This window comes from Sycon ciliatum, chromosome 1, assembly GCF_964019385.1.
Source record: "Sycon ciliatum chromosome 1, ocSycCili1.1, whole genome shotgun sequence".
Classification (NCBI taxonomy): domain Eukaryota; kingdom Metazoa; phylum Porifera; class Calcarea; order Leucosolenida; family Sycettidae; genus Sycon; species Sycon ciliatum.
Window position 1 is genome coordinate 53273353 of NC_088643.1, and position 19804 is coordinate 53293156.

At 45.3% G+C, this 19804-nt stretch overlaps 1 protein-coding gene across 2 annotated transcripts; it reads left to right on the forward strand.

The window, feature by feature from the left end:
• The first annotated feature begins 1932 nt into the window (after window positions 1-1932).
• Window positions 1933-19447, forward strand: LOC135831034 (uncharacterized). 2 transcript variants are annotated; one of them, XM_065343278.1, is made up of 10 exons: window positions 1933-2781; window positions 6807-7031; window positions 9784-10008; window positions 12553-12777; window positions 14297-14390; window positions 15135-15262; window positions 15407-15515; window positions 16456-17495; window positions 17815-17908; window positions 18683-19447. In XM_065343278.1, exons 1-10 carry the CDS (start codon window positions 2682-2684, stop codon window positions 18900-18902), a joined length of 2460 nt encoding a protein of 819 aa, XP_065199350.1. In that variant the 5' UTR covers window positions 1933-2681; the 3' UTR covers window positions 18903-19447. The 2 variants fall into 2 exon arrangements, with proteins under 2 accessions (XP_065199350.1, XP_065199351.1); XM_065343279.1 differs by lacking the exon at window positions 6807-7031.
• Window positions 19448-19804: the final 357 nt, after the last annotated feature.

Below are 19804 nucleotides of genomic sequence, written 5' to 3' on the forward strand. Positions count from 1 at the left end.
ATTTTCGGAAGCATCTCAAGAACCAGCTAATGTGGACTGGGAGTCCATTTGCATCGTCCGATCAGCTGCTACAAGTGCAGTGAGCCAATGGCAAACACGTTTGACAGAGACTACTACCTCTACTGAATGTAACTACTTTGGCATGGCAGAGATCTACTAGCACGTTATCTTATCTATCAATAGAGTTGTATCCTCGTATGACTATGTGAAGTGTGAGGTCGTACTGTACTGCAGACGCGTCCTCGACCCTGGTTGGAAATGTACGCAACAGTTCCCACCCTCTTGACCAGAGAGCGCACACACCCTAGGGTTTTGATGGGTTTGTACGAATCCCAGCTCTTGACTTTTGTTGGGTGTACGAGACGCACGCACAGTTTTCGTAGGGTGAGTACTTTTTCATGTAGTACTGAATGCGGCAAGCAGGACTCGCCCATCCGCCCCTCCCCAAATGGATCTACTCGAATGGTTGCGGAGGTAGGGGTGCTCTGGCGGGATTTTACGACATGCACAAGCGCGCACACAATATACACACGCACGCACACATATACACATGGACGCACGCTATGTCGCACGTCTTGGGCATGGCTTCGTGAATACAAGTAATAATTTAATGTTATAATTTATAGTATCCAAATGCTAGAGCAGCTTTACAAAACCTACCGTTCAATACTGGATCAATTCATCTTGTGACAGCTTCCTTTGCAACACCCATGACTTGACCCCACTTCGTCTTGACGTCAGGAAATCGTTCACACCGGAGTTGGGACACGACTCATTGAAATCCAGGCTTATCTGCTGCTGGGAGCAGGACAGAGCTGATGGACGTCAGCAGCGGCTGTAGAACAACCATAAACGAGTCTTCTTTCTCCGCAGTCAGGCGGGACAGCAGCTTTGCAACGCAAGCTTCTTGCCTTCTGTGGGTCTTTAGCGGCTGGGATTCGGAACGCTCTGTAGAAACCATTGAACAAGTCCTGCACTCTATCAACCCACACGTATTTCTTCCAATTCATGATTATTCGCAACTTTTTCTGCAGTACGTGCACCAGATCAGAAGCCGCTAAGTAGCAAGGTTGAAAGTTTCAGGACAACTTGAAAAATATAATAACATCATGAGAAAATTAGAATTCAAACCATACCTGTGGCCCAAGCCTTCACAGACTGAGCGTTCACGCGAAGAGAACGTAGATCTACGTCAGCTGAGGTTTCCTTAGGATCAGGAGGTGATTCTTGACCCGGATCTGGATCGCGATCAGCAGCACTCTCTGCCTCCATCACGATCATCAAATGCAACTAAGTAGTTCATTCTTCTTCTTCTTTTCTAGCTACGATTTCCCACGATCCTATCGATCCTGCACGAGTCCGTTCCCCAAGGAGTGCACTCCCATGGCATAAGTACGCGGAGTAGTTGGTTTATAACTCAGGGCACGCACCGGGGATATCTGAGGGAAAAGTGGGAGAAAGTGCCGCGAGTCAATCATAGTCGGCCCGGAAGGCCTCGTGTCGCCTCCCGAGTCTATACGACTCCCTGATTACGACCCAATAAAATGACGGCGAAGGCTTAGCCTAGAAGTGGCTATGGAAGAACATAGTAAAAGCTATGGAAGCACATACTAAGAGAATAGGATACTAATAACTGTAACTGAGGGTAAACGGGGGGAGAGAGAGAATACGATGTATCTGTGATACTACGTGCGGGTTACTGAACTGCACGGGGAGGGAGAGCAGACCTCATTATTATTAATTGCACTTTCTGCCGATGAAGACGACAGGAGACAGGAGACACAGTCACACAGGCAGGGTCACCCTGGTCACCTCAGCTGCCAGAAAAACCCGTCAAGCATACGTCAACACGTACATAATTTGTCTACATGTACATGTGCTGATATGACGTTTGGTAGATTTCTACCAAGGAGTTGTTAGTTAACATGGTAAAAGCCCACGACTCCCCGATTTCAACACGGCAACGGCCAGCTTGGTCATACAGTCACCATTGTCGCAGATTCTCTCTCCCGCGGCCAGGCATCCTGATCTGCTCCGGTGTGCAAGCATAGCGTTTGTGCGCCGATTCTGGACCTGCACGCGCACAAAGCGCACGAACGAAGACGTAACGACGTGTCGTTGTCGATGACGACCCGATGGTCCGGATGTGAGTGTTAGGAAACGGATTTTTTGAATGAATCCGCAATGGAAGACTATCAGATGTAGATAGTCGTTATTTGCGTTGTTTGCTGTTGGATTCTCGTTCCTGTTCCTTCCACGGCATCCTTTCGTGCAGATGGACTGTGTGAGCATGCATTGACTAGCCCGCGAGCTCTCCTTCTAAAAAATCTCGGAGACGTGTGCAGGAAGAAACATCGGAACGCTGGGTACTAATACGAGGCCGTAGAAAAAAGACCTGTTTTTCATAGTTCCGGAGAATGGAGAGTCATTGGAGACGTTACTAGCGACAGGTAAACAACCTTCAGTGATTGGAGCTTCGATGAAAGAAGAGCACACGGGATTGTCACTGGTGCTGCTTGTAGTGTTCGCGACTACCTGTCCCATAACCCGCCAGTCTCTAACAGTGCCTTGTTTGACAGGATTGTTTGCTGTACGTCGAGCGGCTCCTGAAGAGGGAAGGAGTACGATTGAAGTCTTTCACAGACTGGAGAGTCATTAAAGCCGTGGCGGTCAGGAAAGATATGGCAAACCGGCGGTTGTCCACCTCGCTCCTGTCGGCGGTCAGTGTTTGGTGTGTGTTGATGCTAACTGCGACCGGACAGGAGACGCTCGGTCCCCCAGGTAAGGATGGAATGCTTGTGCTAATCTTGCCTATATAGCTTCGACTAGGCCTTTAGTGCCATTACTTTTCAAGTACATGTACACTGATGGTGATTATTAACACGGCAGAAAGTAAGTCTTTATAACAGGCACTTTGGCAGTCAGAGCAGTGACTAAATAGCACCTAAGATAGCACTAGTGGCGCCAACTACACAGTGAAACAAACAATAAACAACGGATTATCAAACAACAGTTGGGGCGACAATACTACAATGCCAAAACAGTGACAGCTTTCGAACATACTTCTTTTGCACACAGTTCAAGCTTCAGCTTGGCAATGTACACACAATGTACACATTGCCCCACTGTTTATTTGGAGCACTCACCAACAGCCTTCCAACTCAGACGCTTCTAAGTTAAGCGATTTATCTCAGGAACCGTTGATCGCAGAGCGTCGCGGATGGGTTCTACGGCACGCTGAGAGTTTTCTCTTCGACATAGAAATTCTGATATTTGGATCGTTGAATTTGAGCTAGTTTTGACCGAGTTACGGCCTGTTGAAATCTCACAGTCGAGTGTGTAGAATTCTACACATTCAAGTATGGGGCGGCTCTCAAAGTAAGGTAGACCAAAGAGAGGAAGGTAAGCGCAACGAAAAGGAGTACAAGCAACAGTCCCACGGGAACAACGAATGTTGACTGTTACTGGACGATCACGAGACTAGTAAGATATCTGACAAAGCGGTCTAACTACAATTCGAAGCAGCAAAGCAGCAAAACCGAACTGTACAAACTGTACAAAACCGAACGCCAAACTCCTACAGTAGTCAGTACTCCTCATGCATTACAATGTGATGGACTTTTTGACTGCAAAACAATGTGGTGGATGTGTTGGAGCTAGGTGTCAGGTCATCGAATGTCTCAGTACTCTGTAAGTTTTGTGCCAAGTTGTTGCACTTTCTGACTGTATAATTATAGTATTTAGTTACAGTGGGGGACAGTTGTTCTTAACTTGTGTCCATATGTCCCTTTCCTTTCCTTTTACATTAATCTTTTGTTTTTTTTAGTCTTCTCTCCCATTTCTGGTGCATTTTCAGATGCTCTTAATATAAGTCTATCATTTATACTAGCACAGTATACCTACCCCCTTGGCCCGCACAGTCCATGTTGATTCCGAGACGGGAATGGTCGGAAGAGTGCACTGCGCCCGACCAGCACAGCTCTTGCTTTTGTCGTTGTCTCTTTCATTTCCCCATCATTTTTTAGGGATGTGCACATAGTATAAAAAGAAAAAGAAAAAAACCGCATCCATCCTGGTGATCATTGCGATGGATACCTCGCACAGCTTAGAATGGTACGCGTTCCATTGGCAGAAGAGAGTTGCAAGGCGTGTGTCTTTCATGGTTATCTTATTATGAAATGACTCAAAGGAAATATGCCTTTCGTTTTGTGGATAACTTGAACATTTTGTTCCCCAACTAGTTGCAAATTCGCTCCTATTTTTTGATTTTTTACCTCTAAATGTGATATCAGCAAAATAATTATGGTGCTTGACATCATTTATGTCACTTTGCTGTGGCTTTTCTTACGCGGATTTTTCTCCCCCTCCCACTCCAGTCCTAAGGGTGTTGATCGGCATATATTACTGCTTCATAGAGGTTAGGGGTTTACATCATCATCAGTTGAGATCCTTTGACAAAGTTGTGGCACAGCGATTCACTAGCAACCCACTCTGTATACATAGAGCCCCTCACTCTGAACACATAGAGCCCCTCACTCTGTATACATAGAGCCCACCGCAGTTCCTCTGACTCACCACCTTGATATTGATTATTAGCGTAACCTCTATCCTCAACCATTCTACCTCACCTTCCGTTGTCTTTATCGCACTAAATCACCCCTTCTTTTAGGCTATGGTTCGCAAGCTCACGTTAACGCCGAGACCATAGGCATAGGCCGGTGTTGTGTACGCATATGCGGATACACTGTAATGCCGGCAGAAAAATTGGCAGAATTCGGTACTTTTTCTGGTAAGTTTCATGCATGCTTGGTATGTGGATAAAGAAATGGAGCAGAATTCGAGGAATTGCCGGCTATAAGGTTTGTATGGTTCTGCCAATTTCACTGCTTTTCGAGCAGAATCTGCCACCTTTTCGAGCATTATCCGCACACCCCTAGTGTTGTGGACTTGCCTTACCAGCACAGGCTTGCTTTGCAGCCCGTACTTTCCCTGCTGTTTTATTATTGTATACTCTGTTGTCTTCTCCCCTTCTGACGAGTAGGTTGTGTACTCAGTAAAAAAAAAAAAAAATACTAGTACCTTGCCTTATGGTGTCGGCAGTTCATGCTACCCTTTATGGTTTGTTCGGGGTGGTTTGCGTTCTGTGGGCCGTTGTATGGTGATATACATACATGTAATACTATCCCTCAATCCTGAAGCTAAAATTGAGGGCTAGTAACGGAGACTTGATCTGCATAGCACAGAATGTATGATGGAACCGAAGTGGTTCGATTTGCATGCCGGACAGAATACAATTTTTAAACTGGAGAGTCCTTTTTGAGACGTCACCTTTATAGACCACACAGAAGACTAGTGGCTAACAGGGGCGGTGAAAGAGTACCAGCCGGTCTGGCCTTGGACGGATTTTTGGATTTTTGCGACCGCAACGAATCATTTTCTCACCATTTTTCGAGCACACCGCTATCCACAGCAGTGCCAGCCGGCATTGTGCAGTGACTGTATGAGTACTGTAACCAGAACTTCAGCAGGTCATCTAGCTGTACGAGAGACGCGTGTCATGTTTGCTGCTAGAAAAACAGTGAATTCAAACAAGACTCACTAGCCAGAAACATTCTGTCTTCTTCGCCTTTACTAGTGCATACCTGCCTACCTTTGCAAACCTGAGATCGAGACAATTGCAGACATAGGTATAAAACTGTATACAAATGTAGCTGTCATTAAGCTGTGAGGCATGCGATAAATGCACTTTTGGGTGCCTATTACCACCCTCGATATACTGGAACGGTCCTGGCCAAATCGGGATAGTTGGTAGGCATGCCGGTAGTGCTAGCGCACTTCTGTCAGCATCGGGACTCTTGCATTTCAATTGTCAGGCTTTTGAGGATGTCCATTAGTTGTACATGTAGTTGATTCTGTACCATGGCGTAGAAGCATGCCGCTTTCACTCGGGTCCTGAGCCTGTGCATCCAGAGCTGAGCTTCCCCTTACCAAACTGTCTGCGCAATTAATAATACTACATGTAGTTGTCAAGAGCTCAAAATAAGCAGCAAACTTCACATCATGGTTGTGGCATTTGCACGAGGAATTGGAGGACATTTTCCTTTGGTCTAGCTGCAGGATGACCACCAATAGCAATCAAGTACTTGGCAAATGCAAAGGTCCAGCACATTGCATGAATAAAGTACATAATTATATACACAAATGTCGATTCAACTTGTCTTATTGATTGCGGTTATCCTGCAATTGTTTTAACCAAATTTCAAATTGCAAAGGTACCATGCTTGTGTTTAGAAAACTCAAAACACACATCGACCATGCGCAAATAGCACCTCTCGAAATCCTTCCCTGGGGTAGCTCAAATGCCACGCTCGGGTTTGGACTGAGAGACAGAATATTGATTTATTCCCGAAGCTATGCAAAAGGCGTTACTTTAGTAGCACCTAGCGCTAGCCAGGGTCCACAGTGCTTCAAATTGGTGCGCGTGTGTATGTGTGCCTGTGCGTTGTGTGGGAGGGCCGTCATCACGTGACACGCCATGCCTGGCGATGTCCCATATAATGTTCCGTACCGTACTGTCTAGGACAGAAAGTGTGGAAAAATGACCAACCATAAGTAGGCATTAGATGACCACATTTGCACAATCAGACCTGCACATGCAAGCACAAATCTGGCTTTGGTAGTACCACTCACAACCAGGAATATTCCCAAGGATAAACCTTCAAGCATGAATGTTCACACAATTTATTCTATGGGCCTATGATCATCCTTGTACTCTAACGGTTCTTTTATGATGCAAATGTGAACAGTACAAGGAAGCGGAGACACAACAACCCAAACACTCCCACCAACACCTCAAACGGCAGCAACAACAGCAAAACCAACGGTACAAACCGGATTGACCACTTTACAACTAATATTTCAGACTTCGCTACCCAGGCAACCGGATGCAACATCCACAAAGATAGTAACCTCTCCAACAAGTACATCAACAACTGCAACAGCCATAACCATGCACCAGCAAGTCATGACTGGTAAGTGTCCCATGTTGGAGCTCCGCGCAATAGTGTGTGATTCAGTGGAGTGTTGTGTAGATAATCGACGTGGAGACAACAATTTTGGAAGAACAAATTCTGCTGTCATCGCCACACTACAACCGTTGCACTTAGCTCTCACTTCACTTCTATTGTCTCACCTTCCCTTATTCTATCATGTTTAGCACTTTATTTTGTTCTCGTAACACATTATTGAATGTATATTTAATCATTTTTCAGCATGGTTACTCTTCAGTCACGACTTTCCACCGATGAATGTGACAAGAAAATCGATTTTGGTAAACTTACTTTCATGACTTCGTTGTAGTGTGGCGATGACAGTAGAATTTGTTCGTCTTATTGCTATTATAGTGTTGTGTAGATGAAAGTTTCTCGGAAATTCAATCACCTAGCCCAGGACGTGCATTTCTAGTAGACAATGGCTCAAAAGGAGCAGGTCGACCTTTCCATTCCCGAGAACAAGGAGCTGAAGGAAATCGCAAAGGTCCACTAGATTGATGGACACACTGGACTTTCGGGCTCAGCTGGTCCAGAAATTGCATGTAAGTGGACTCTGCAAGACCACACCAATAGGTCAGTCCTTGCATGACGCGCAGCAGGGCCTTACCCAGAAAGCGATGATAGATATGGCCCCTACAAGATCACTATTGGCCGAAAAGGTGGACAAAATTGCTGACCTAAAAGCTGATCTTGCTGCTGATGTACGCGAGGAGCTTGTAGCATTGAAGGGAGGGGGGGGGGGGGGATACGTTGAAACTAGTGACCATTTGAAACCCCTATTAATATTAGTATTATGTAGTCTTGACCATACCCGTAACATCCAACCAGCAACGCCAGGTCGTTGGCCATGCAGCCCCCAGCTCCCCAGCCTTGTACAGCCACATCATGGCACATGATAGTAGCTTACAGGGGACCAGCTACATGATGCATCAAAGGCAACCGAGCTTGCACCCTTGTTACTCCCTACATTATAGGAGTAGTGGAGCCTGCTGCCAGTTCAGGTGAGAATATTAGCAAACTACATTTTGTCGATCATTCCGATCATTTAATCCATGAGATATTACAAGCAGGACAACATATTTATTTGTTGTTGTTGTTGTTTCTTTATTTTACGTCACCATATGAACAGGCAAGACTGCCTTCTCACCCGGGGCTATTGGCCCACGGCTCTCACGATATGATGAACATGTTTAAAATGTGTATGAAGAAGAAAGGAACGGAAAGGAAGATGAAATGAAAGGAAAGAAAACAGTAGTTATTAATTTTATGACGGGGAGGGGGTATGAAATGGGTGTTATCATAGTGAGAGAAATATGATATCAAATATTCTTGTTCTATAGACTATTTAGTACGGTCATTTCATGAGAGTCATGCATGGGCAAGACAGGAGTTGGACTAGGATAGAGGACAAGAACATAATAATGATGATCATCTGTTCAGGCAGAATCTGTGAAGAAGACATAGTAGGCACAACATCGCAGATTCTGCCTGAACAGATGCTCATCAATTATGTTCTTCTATCCTAGTCCAAATCCTGCCTTGCCCATGCATGACTCTCATGAAATGCCCGTACTAAATAGTCTATAGAACAAGAATATTGGATATCATACTTCTCTCATCAACTATGATAATACCCATTTCATACCCCCCCCCCTTCATAAAATTAATACCTACTGTTTTCTTTCCTTTCATTTCATCTTCTTTTCCGTTCCTTTCTTCTTCATACACATTTTCATCATATTGTGAGAGCCGTGGGCCCATAGCCCCGGTGAGAAGGCAGTCTTGCCTGTTCATATGGTGAAGTAAAATAAAGAAACAACAACATCGGAGAGCTAGTTGAGGAGGGAGAAAAGGTCATAGCCAGACAGCAATGCTTGAAACGTGTGGCGTACGTCGCAAGCGGGAATATCAGCAGGGAGACAGTTCCATGTGGTACTGTCAACAAAGGCGATAGAGCTACGGCCTGAGGGACCAGGTAGGAACGGCACTCTGAGCAGCTGGCTGACCTGACCACGCGTGACACAACTTCTGTCCACATCGATTAGTGTTGAGAGTGGTGATACCCAGACAGAGCTGATTCTCAAACTAAGCCACAGTAGTGTTAATTTTGCCTATACCGTATTTTCCGGGATAGATGCCGCACCCAGATGTTTGTCACGATAAACAGACATCTAAAAAAACTTAAAAAGACATTACTTTAGTCGCGTCTAGCACTAGCCAGGGTCCACAGCGCCTTAAATCGGGGTGTGTGTGTATGTATGTGTGTGCGTGTGTGTGTGTGTGTCCGTGTGTGCGTGTGTGTGAGTGTGTGTGTGTGTGTTGTGTGGTAGGGCAGTCATCACGTGACACGCCATGCCTTGCGCTATCCCATTATTATAATGTCCCGTACCGTACTGTCCAGGACAGAAAGCGTGGAAAAATGACCAACCACCAGTAGGTGTCGTACCACTGCACGGCCTTGTAATGTGAAGGTTTAGTAAATTAGTTCATGTCGAACCGCAGCCTTGGTGTCTAACCCCGGGCCGTCCGGATACGACATAGGCATTAGATGACCACATTTGCACAATCAGACCAGCACACATAAGCACAAATCTGACTTTGGTAGTACCACTCACAACCAGGAATATTCCCAAGGATAAACCTTCAAGCATGAATGTTCACACAATTTATTGTATGAGCCTATGATCATCCTTGTACTCTAACGGTTCTTTTATGATGCAAATGTGAACAGAACAAGGAAGCGGGGACACAACAACCCAAACACTCCCACCAACACCTCAAACGGCAGCAACAACAACTAAACCAATGGTACAAACCGGATTGACCACTTTACAACTAATATTTCAGACTTCGCTACCCAGGCAACCGGATGCAACATCCACAAAGATAGTAACCTCTCCAACAAGTACATCAACAACTGCAACAGCCATAACCATGCACCAGCAAGTCATGACTGGTAAGTGTCCCATGTTGGAGCTCCGCGCAATAGTGTGTGATTCAGTGGAGTGTTGTGTAGATAATCAACGTGGAGACAACAATAATTTTATAATAGCAATAAGAACAAAATAATTCTGCTGTCATCTCCACACTACAACCGTTGCACTTAGCTCTCACTTCACTTCTATTATCTCACCTTCCCTCATTCTATCATGTTTAGCACTTTATTTGGTTCTCGTAACATAATTATTGAATGTATATTTAATCATTGTTCAGCATGGTTACTTTTCAGTCACGACTTTCCACCGATGATTGTGACAAGAAAATCGATTTTGGTAAACTTTCATGACTTCGTTGTAGTGTGGCGATGATAGCAGAATATGTTCTTCTTATTGCTATTATAGTGTTGTGTAGATGAAAGTTTCTCGGAAATTCAATCACCTAGCCTAGGACGCGCATTTCTAGTAGACAATGGCTCACAAACAGCAGGTCGACCTTTCCATTCTCGAGAACAAGGAGCTGAAGGAACTCGCAAAGGTCCACTAGATTGATGGACACACTGGACTTTCGGGATCAGCTGGTCCAGAAATTGCAAGTAAGTCGATTCGGCAAGACCACACTAACAGGTCAGACCTTGCATGACGCGCAGCAGGGCCTTACCCAGAAAGCTATGATAGATATGGCCCCTACAAGATCACTATTGGCCGAAAAGCTGGACAAAATTGCTGACCTAAAAGCTGATCTTGCTGCTGCTGTACACGAGGAGCTTGCAGCATTGAAGAGCGGAAATACGTTGAAACTAGTGACCAGTTGAAACCCCTATTATGTACTCTTGACCATACCCGTAACATCCAACCAGTAACGCCAGGTCGTTGGCCAAGCAGCCCCCAGCTCCCCAGCCTTGTACAGCCACATCATGGCACATGATAGTAGCTTACAGGGGACCAGCTACATGATGCATCAAAGGCAACCGAGCTTGCACCCTTGTTACTCCCTACATTATAGGAGTAGTGGAGCCTGCTGCAAGTTCAGGTGAGAATATTAGCAAACTACATTTTGTCGATGAGTCGGATCATTTAATCCATGAGATATTAAAAGCAGGAAAACATATTTCGATTAGTGTTGAGAGTGGTGATCCCCAGACAGAGCTGATTCTCAAACTAAGCCACAGTAGTGTTAATTTTGCTTATACCGTATTTTCCGGGATAGATGCCGCACCCAGATGTTTGTCACGATAAACAGACATCTAAAAAAACTTAAAAAGACGTTACTTTAGTCGCGTCTTGCACTAGCCAGGGTCCACCGCGCTTTAAATCGGGGGGTGTTTGTGTGTGTATGTGTGTGTGTGTGTGTGTGTGTGTGTGTGTGTGTGTGTGTGTGTGTGCGTGTGTATATGTGTGTGTGTGTGTGTGTGTGTGTATGCGTGCATGTGTGTGTGTGTGTGTGTGGATGTGTGTGTGTGTGTGTGTGTGTGTGTGTGTGTTGTGTGTGTATCTGTGTGTTGTGTGGTACAGTAAGATCGGGCGTCGAAGAACGCAGGGGCTCGAGCGCAGCCTAGGAAAGTTCTTAAATTTTTGATTCTAGCCAGACTGTTCTTATTCACACGCGCGCGGCGAGTCGAGTGACGTCATGACGTTTGTCATATACATGTACATGACTTGTACATGTAGTGCAATGTAGTACTTCTAAACTAGTGGGTGTCGTAAATGGGAATGACTGTACATCATGTACATGTAGCAGTTACTGTTTACACGTGTACATGACATGTACTCACCTCCCATACATGTACAATGTAGATCTACGTGTAAATTCGCAACTTCGTGTAAGTACATGTATGAAAATTTTAAAAGTGTTCTTAAATCTGATAATTCTAGCCTGGACTGTTCTTAAATTTTGCCGGTTTTCCAGCCTGGGTGTTCTTCGGCGAGGTGTTCTTCGGCGCCCGATCTTACTGTAGGGCAGTCATCACGTGACACGCCATGCCTGGCGCTATCCCATATAGTTTTCCGTACCGTACTGTCTAGGACAGAAAGGGTGGAAAAATGACCAACCACAAGTAGGCATTAGATGACCACATTTGCACAAACAGAGCTGCACACAAAAGCACAAATCTGACTTTAGTAGTACCACCAAGAGTAGATAAACAAGAGTGTGCAACTCCGGATCTCTTCTGCACAATCTGCAGATACCCCCGCCTGCGGCGGAATTTTTTGTTGACGTCACCTTTTTTTCAGAAGAACGCTCATTTTGCCCCAGGGCAGTGTGAGAGCACGTGCTGGGCACCGACTTTGTAATGTAAAGCCCGGCCAAGTGCACGAGGCAAAAACTTTCCAAAAGACTCGCAGCGCGTGCATCGTCGAAAAGATTACGTCAAAAAAAAATTCCGCCGCGGGCCAACCCATCCCGGAGTTGCACACTCTTGTTTATCTACTCTTGGTACCACTCATAACCAGGAATATTCCCAAGGATAACCCTTCCAGCATGAATGTTCACACAATTTATTGTATGAGCCTATGATCATCCTTGTCCTCTAACAGTTCTTTTATGATGCAAATGTGAACAGAACAAGGAAGCGGGGACACAACAACCCAAACACTTCCACCAACACCTCAAACGGCAGCAACAACAACTAAACCCACAGTAAAAACCGGATTGACCACTTTACAAGTAATATTTCAAACTTCACTATCCAGGCAACCGGATGCAACATCCACAAAGATAGTAACCTCTCCGACAAGTACATCAACAACTGCAACAGCCATAACCGTGCACCAGCAAATCATGACTGGTAAGTGTCCCATGTTGGTGCTCCACCCAATAGTGTGTGATTCAGTGGAATGTTGTGTAGATGAAAGTTTCTCGGAAATTCAATCACCTAGCCAAGGACGTGCATTTCTAGTAGACAATGGCTCACAAGGAGCAGGTCGACCTTCCCATTCTTGAGAGCAAGGAGCTGAAGGAACTCGCAAAGGTCCACTAGATTGATGGACACACTGGACTTTCATGGGCTCAGCTGGTCCAGAAATTGCGTACAACTAAACTCTGTAAGACCCCACCAACAGGTCAGTCCTTGCATGACGCGCAGCAGGGCCTTACCCAGAAAGCTATGATAGATATGGCCCCTACAAGATCACTATTGGCCGAAAAGGCGGACAAAATTGCTGACCTAAAAGCTGATCTTGCTGCTGCTGTACAGGAAGAGCTTGCAGCATTGAAGGGCTGGAATACCTTGAAACCCAGTGAACTATTTCAACGTACCACCATACCAAGAGTACATAACCCCTATTATATACTCTTGACCATACCCGTACCATCCAACAAGCAACGCCAGGTCGTTGGCCAAGCAGCCTTCAGCTCCCCAGCTGTGTGCAGCCACATCATGGCACATGATAGTAGCTTACAGGACACCAGCTACATGATGCATCAAAGGCAACCGCGCTTGCACCCTTGTTGTTGTTGTTGTTGTTGTTGTTGTTGTTGTTGTTGTTGTTGTTGTTGTTGTTGTTGTTGTTGTTGTTGTTGTTGTTGTTGTTGTTGTTGTTGCTGTTGCTGTTGCTGTTGCTGTTGCTGTTGCTGTTGCTGTTGCTGTTGCTGTTGCTGCTGCTGCTGCTGCCGCTGCCGCTGCCGCTGCCGCAGCCGCTGCCGCTGCCGCTGCCGCAGCCGCTGCCGCTGCCGCTGCGGCTGCCGTTGTTGTTGTTGTTGTTGTTGTTGTTGTTGTTGCTGTTGCTGTTGCTGCTGCTGCTGCTGCTGCGGTTGCCGTTGCGGTTGTGGATGTCGCTGTCGCTATCGTTGTCGTTGTTATTTTGTTTATTTTATAGTCCCACTCCCACCACTCCTCACACCAAGCGTTGTTCACACCTGTGTGTGTGTGTGTGTGTGTGTGTGTATGTGTGTGTGTGTGTGTGTGTGTGTGTGTGTGTGTATGTGTGTTGGTGTGTGTTCATGGTGCATCATTTTTATGATGGGGTGCCTTGTAGCGTATGACGTACATAATTCCGCCTTGCCTTGCATAAAAAATTGAAAATAGGTCCACCTCACCAGTTAAACCTTCATTATTGATGATGGCTCCTGACCAAAAACCTGCTTGAAATCGCACTGGTTTGTAGTGAAGAGACCACTTGAGTTTGTGATGCTGTAACTGTCAGGGTTTATCATTTTTATGACGTGGCTGCAGTGAAACTTCAACGCCTAAAGGAAAACATTTTTCAAGGTTATGCTGTGGCTATGAGCGTTCAGTTTGCCTTGTTTCATACCATGCCAAGAGAGTCTCTGCTACTTGCACCTGCTTTCTCCTGTTCTGTGTCCAGGAAACGCATTGGCAATAGGTGTGGGAGCTGGTGTTGGTGGAGTACTGCTGGTGTTGGTCATTGTCATCATTCTGATTGTCCTTATCAGAGGAAGGTGTGTGTGTGTGTGTGTTTGTGCGTGCGTGCGTGCGTGTGTGTATTTATTGGGTGTGTGTGCATTTGTGTGCGTGCGTGTGCATCTGTGTGTGTATGGGTGTGTGTGCATTTGTGTGCGTGCGTGTGCATCTGTGTGTGTGTATGGGTGTGTGTGCATTTGTGTGCGTGCGTGTGCATCTGTGTGTGTGTATGGGTGTGTGTGCATTTGTGTGCGTGCGTGTGCATCTGTGTGTGTGTATGGGTGGGGGGGGGGTGTATGTAAGACATAATTATAATAATTATTATTATGTTATCCTCCCACTTTTAAAATCTCTCTTTCACCCAAAGAAGAAGATTATTGCTTCAAAGGACTTGGTGAAAAAACTGTGCTGTAACATCAAACATTGGGTGGTAACAATGCGTATTATAAACGATACTCCATACATTTGCACACTTATGAGAATACCTTAGCTACAGCATGCGCTTTTGCTGACATAGACTAGGCTTGTGCAAATGAATAGTTTTAAAAGAACAGAGAGCTTTAAGAGCTGTCAACAACTGCTTGACATAACTTGCATGGCCACAGCACACAGAAATGAGATCTTTATTTCGAAATCCAACTCTTCGGTCTCCTTACCGTCATCCATGTTGTGTTTAGAAACAAAGCCAGCTTATTTCGAATGTGTAGTGGAAAAATTGATTAAATGTAATCATGTTTCACTTCTTCTGCCCCCTCCCCCCCCCCCCTTCCTCTATGTCCTAGGACCGGAGGTGGACATGAATCCGAAGTGGCAGGTGGGAAGAGCACATCAATAAGCATCAGAAGTAAATTCTCCTCCCTCCAAGCTAGAGACAACTACGACCTGGTGGTTCTGTCGAACTATTCAACTGGTGAGTGTCCGGATTGTAGCACAACTCAGGTTCTAAATCCATGTGTGGCATAGACTATAGACCTGTGCATATTCGTACACAATGGAGATTGCACTTTCAGTTAACATTTTTTCCCTCCTGTGTCCTGTCCCACAATGTCTGCAGTAAATGAAGAAGAAAAAGGTAGACGACCTTTCAAAAAGGCCCTCTCTAGTCAACCAGCATTGGAGATGGTGGAATCCACCTTCTCACCGGGCTCCCAAGAGACCAGGAGGTAAGAAATAGCAATTTGTTTGTCACTTCCAGCCTGTCTAAGCTCAACATACTTTGCACAACAGCATATTAACCGGTTGTGCTGCAACATGCAATAGAAATACAAACTTACGTCAAGTATTTGGAAGTGGCTCGAACTGATTGGACAAGATCTGGCTCTCCTCCGCCCCCCCCCCCCCCTCCCCCGCTCTCTCTCTTTCCTTGGAGAGGTAAATTTGCATAGAATCGCCAGTTGGGAGAGTAAGGGTGCGGTATGGCAGCCGCACCGACTCACGGCAGTATTACAAACTGGCGGCCGTGTAGCTGTAGGACCATGTGGTGTTCTCCGAGATGTGTGTAAACAACACAATCGCAGACGTTAGTTACTGAAGCGAGAGTGGAGCTGAAACTGTAATGACGACTAGCACTCGGTGTACTTATCAAATCATGGCGTGACTGTTTGCCTCAGAAGGCTTTCGGGTAAAAATAAAATTAAGAGGTGTGGTTAAAGTTTTTTCTCTGCATGTAACGATGTTGCAGTCTGTGTAGTTCACTTCCTGCTCTTCCATGTTTATTCTGTTTTGAACAAGTAGAAGAGGATGAAAAATTCATTGTTACTGCAAGCTTCACTCACTATCCCGGAAACCTTCTGGGTTTTAGGAGAAACAAACTGTTCACCCATGTTCCACTATAGCTTTGGCACAAAAAATGTAACGTATGGGGAGCACAGAGCACCCGGAACGATAGATTAGTGGCCGCATTTTCGCTGTGTGAACTGAAAAAAAGGATAATAAGTAGGTGCGCTTACAGGGTAGTGTGAGACCCTGCTGTGTAAGGACAGACTTGTAACTTTTCTTGGATAAACCAATTCAGGAAAATCTCATTTGTTCATATTTGTGATGGTAGGTTCTGTCCAGTGTACACCATCCATCTACATGATTGTATTTTCTTTTCTGTTTCAGTGGCAGTGGAGGTGACAAATTCGCCACAACAATATTGTATCATGATATAGGTCCGGCATCTGTTGAGAAGAATACACCATATTACTCAGCTATGACGAAAGTGAGGGGGACATCATCAACCGAAACAACTTCGAATCCTTCAGCGTTAATGGGTGCAGCTGCGTACGAAGAGATGGCTCCAATAGGCAAGAAAGAGGAACAGAATACATCACAAGTTGCTGCTTCAGTGTCTCCAGCATTAGTGGGCGCATATGTGTACGAGGAGATGGCTCCATTGGGAAAGAAGGAGGAACAGAATGCCGTTGATGCTGCAGTGTCTCCAGCGATAATGGGTGCATCCATGTACGAAGAGATGGCTCCATTAGGCATGAAAGAGAAACATGATGCATCACAAGTTGCTGTTTCAGTGTCTCCAGCATTAGTGGGCGCATATGTGTACGAGGAGATGGCTCCATTGGGAAAGGAGGAACAGAATGCCATTGATGCTGCAGTGTCTTCAGCGTTAATGGGTGCATCCTTATACGAAGAGATGGCTCAATTAGGCAAGAAGGAGGAACAGGATACATCACAAGTTGCTGCTCCAACGTTTACCAATATGTACCAACAACTGGGGCCTGCTGGTGCAACAGAGCAACACCAAAGTATAACTCCTGCCCAGGCTGAGAGAGTACCTACCGAGAGCATGACGTCACCCAAGCATACATCCATGGATAAAGAGGCAGCACCAGCAAGCAAGATAGAGCAATACGAAACACTCATTCCTGACGTTCAACGGAAGAACATGAAGAACATGACACCAAACTCTACACCAATGCCAGCAAATACTACCAGCGTCTACCAGACAGTGGGAGATGGAAGTCAGAAGGAGCAATACCAATCACCCACCTCTGATGTACGCCGGTCTGTAAAAGACAGTGCCTCCAGCAGTATACCTACAGCATCAGCTCTTGGCCAGGACGTGAATGTATTGAACAAACAGGGACGATACCGATCACGAGGTGCTTCTGGCCGCTTACCAAGACCCACACAGTCCAAGCAAGGTCAGTCACAGTGCAGGGACTGGGTGAGCTGAGCAGTTGGTATTACCAATAAGCTACTCAGACATCTATTGCATCATTGTAATTGCATGGCAGTGTGTTCTTGTCCTTCATGACAGTGTGCTGAGTACTGTGCCCCTTTGAGAAATTGAATGCACTCTTCCATGATTAGGAATTATCTATTGTTGAACTCCTTGCATGCCTGAAATCGCAGAAGATAGTACTGGTATTGTGAATATAAATGCTCACAATCCGCAGGCTGCATTGATTGGCCTTGCTCACAAGGTTGGATATTGGTATGTGCTTTTGGCTCTGTAATCAGTGTCTGGACAAGCCCAGAGAAGCAAGTTGACGCAAGATACTCGAGATGTCAGGACAGTGTCTCTTTCCTCTGCAACTAACCAGCCACCCAACAGGTACTAGTAAATCCTATGCTGGGATTGTGGTGCATGCACTTCAGAATTGTTTTCCATGTTCCACATTGCATTGTCCATGGAGCAGAAACATGGTGTGAATCAGGTCTTTGCCTACTATACCGATTTATTGTTGAAAAATATGTATAGAAAGTAAAATAGCTACAGTGAATGGCAGTGTAGCCATATCCAGGGGTGAAGCTCTTGCATGGTATAAACACGTCTTAGAAACTAAACTAATTATTGAAGCCTAGTAATGTTGACGCTCCAGTGATTGTATCATCTGATAATATAGGAATCATTGTGCACCAGGAGTAGAGTATGGTATTCGAATGTGGTATAGCCCTAATTCCTGGATTTTGCTCCTTGTCACTGGTTAATGGATCCGATCTGTCCTCGCCATCATTTAGAGTCTGCGTCCTATGCCTGCTCATGGCATACCCGGTCCGCATATCCGTAGTATTGCAAAATATGCTTGGAGAAAATAATGTTGTGGGCTCAAATAATTAATTGCACTGCTCTCTACTCTTTTCTCAAAATTCCTTTATCCAACGTTTCGGTCTATGACCATCATCACGAACGAGGAAATGTATGGGATAGGGAGGGTGGTGCTTGTTCTAGTCAGCACCTCGACATAATTAGATGTAATGAAGCTGCAAAGAGAATACAAACTCATCTTGAAATAATACAGTATGTCTGCAATCTAATACATGTACGTGTTCCCATCAGCAGAATAACGGAGACTTAATGTCGGGGTTTGATCCTTATTTGCCACAGGGGATCCAATGCCTCACCAGCAAACGCTGGAAGCGCTGTCTATCAAGCTCTAGGAACAGAAAACCTATATGAATCGACTACAGTTCCCAAGCCCAGCAACACAATGCAGGAAGTTGGTCTTGCAGCGGAGCCCACAGGAGATTACCAAGCAATACTGGCAGCATACGTGCAAACGTCTGAGTACGAGCAGCCACGGAAGCACGAGAAATCACCATCATAAATACAGTGTGTCATCATGTGTCATCGTGCTCATATCGACCAGAATATAGAGATATGGAGATGTGGAGATATGGAGATTGCTTGTACGCGAGTGCTACACTTCTCTGTGGTATAATTTTTAACTATGCTAGTAGTAGTAGCGACTTAGGCTGTGATAGAGGGCGAAGTCGCTGGTTGATCCTCCGTGCCCATGCTTCATGTCGATTTACTTGACTCTTAACAGACTCACTATTCAGTGCCATCCGGAGCGCATCCAACATTCCACTTGCCAGCCTGCAAGAAAGCACCGCTCCCAGCACAGTGCACGCCGGATTGCAGATGTTAGTACTGCTGAAAATAATAGTTATCACTCTGATCGGCTATTTTTACAGGAGTTTATGGCAAGCAAGCTATTTAAAGCCTTTCTCACTTTTTCCGCAATTTTATTGCCTTCTTCCACCACAGAAAAAATGTCAGCGCCTGTCAATTAACAACAACTTTTTCAAGTACTATTCACATAATTATGAAGGAACATTAGTTGGTTGTTCCAACGAGGAACACACGCTTCTTGCCGAACCTGACACTTGACTGACTCACGACTGCCATCTGGAGCACACGAGGAGCACGTCGCACCATCCACTTGGCAAACCTACAACAAACGTCATGACTATTACCGCCGAAGTCGCAACTTCTAAGTTCGTATTCACATAAGTATTAAAACAATATTCTAAAACGAACTTAGAAGTTGCGACTTCGACCAACTTCATGAATATTCTAAAAGAGGATGAAAAAAGTGTAAAAGCAAAAGTGTAAAAGCCAGCAGTGTGAAAGATTGTATAACGGCATGACTTTGAAAGGTGTGAATGACAGCAATGATGAAAGATACTACTTCAAGTGACACACGCACTGGAGCTGGTTGTCTGC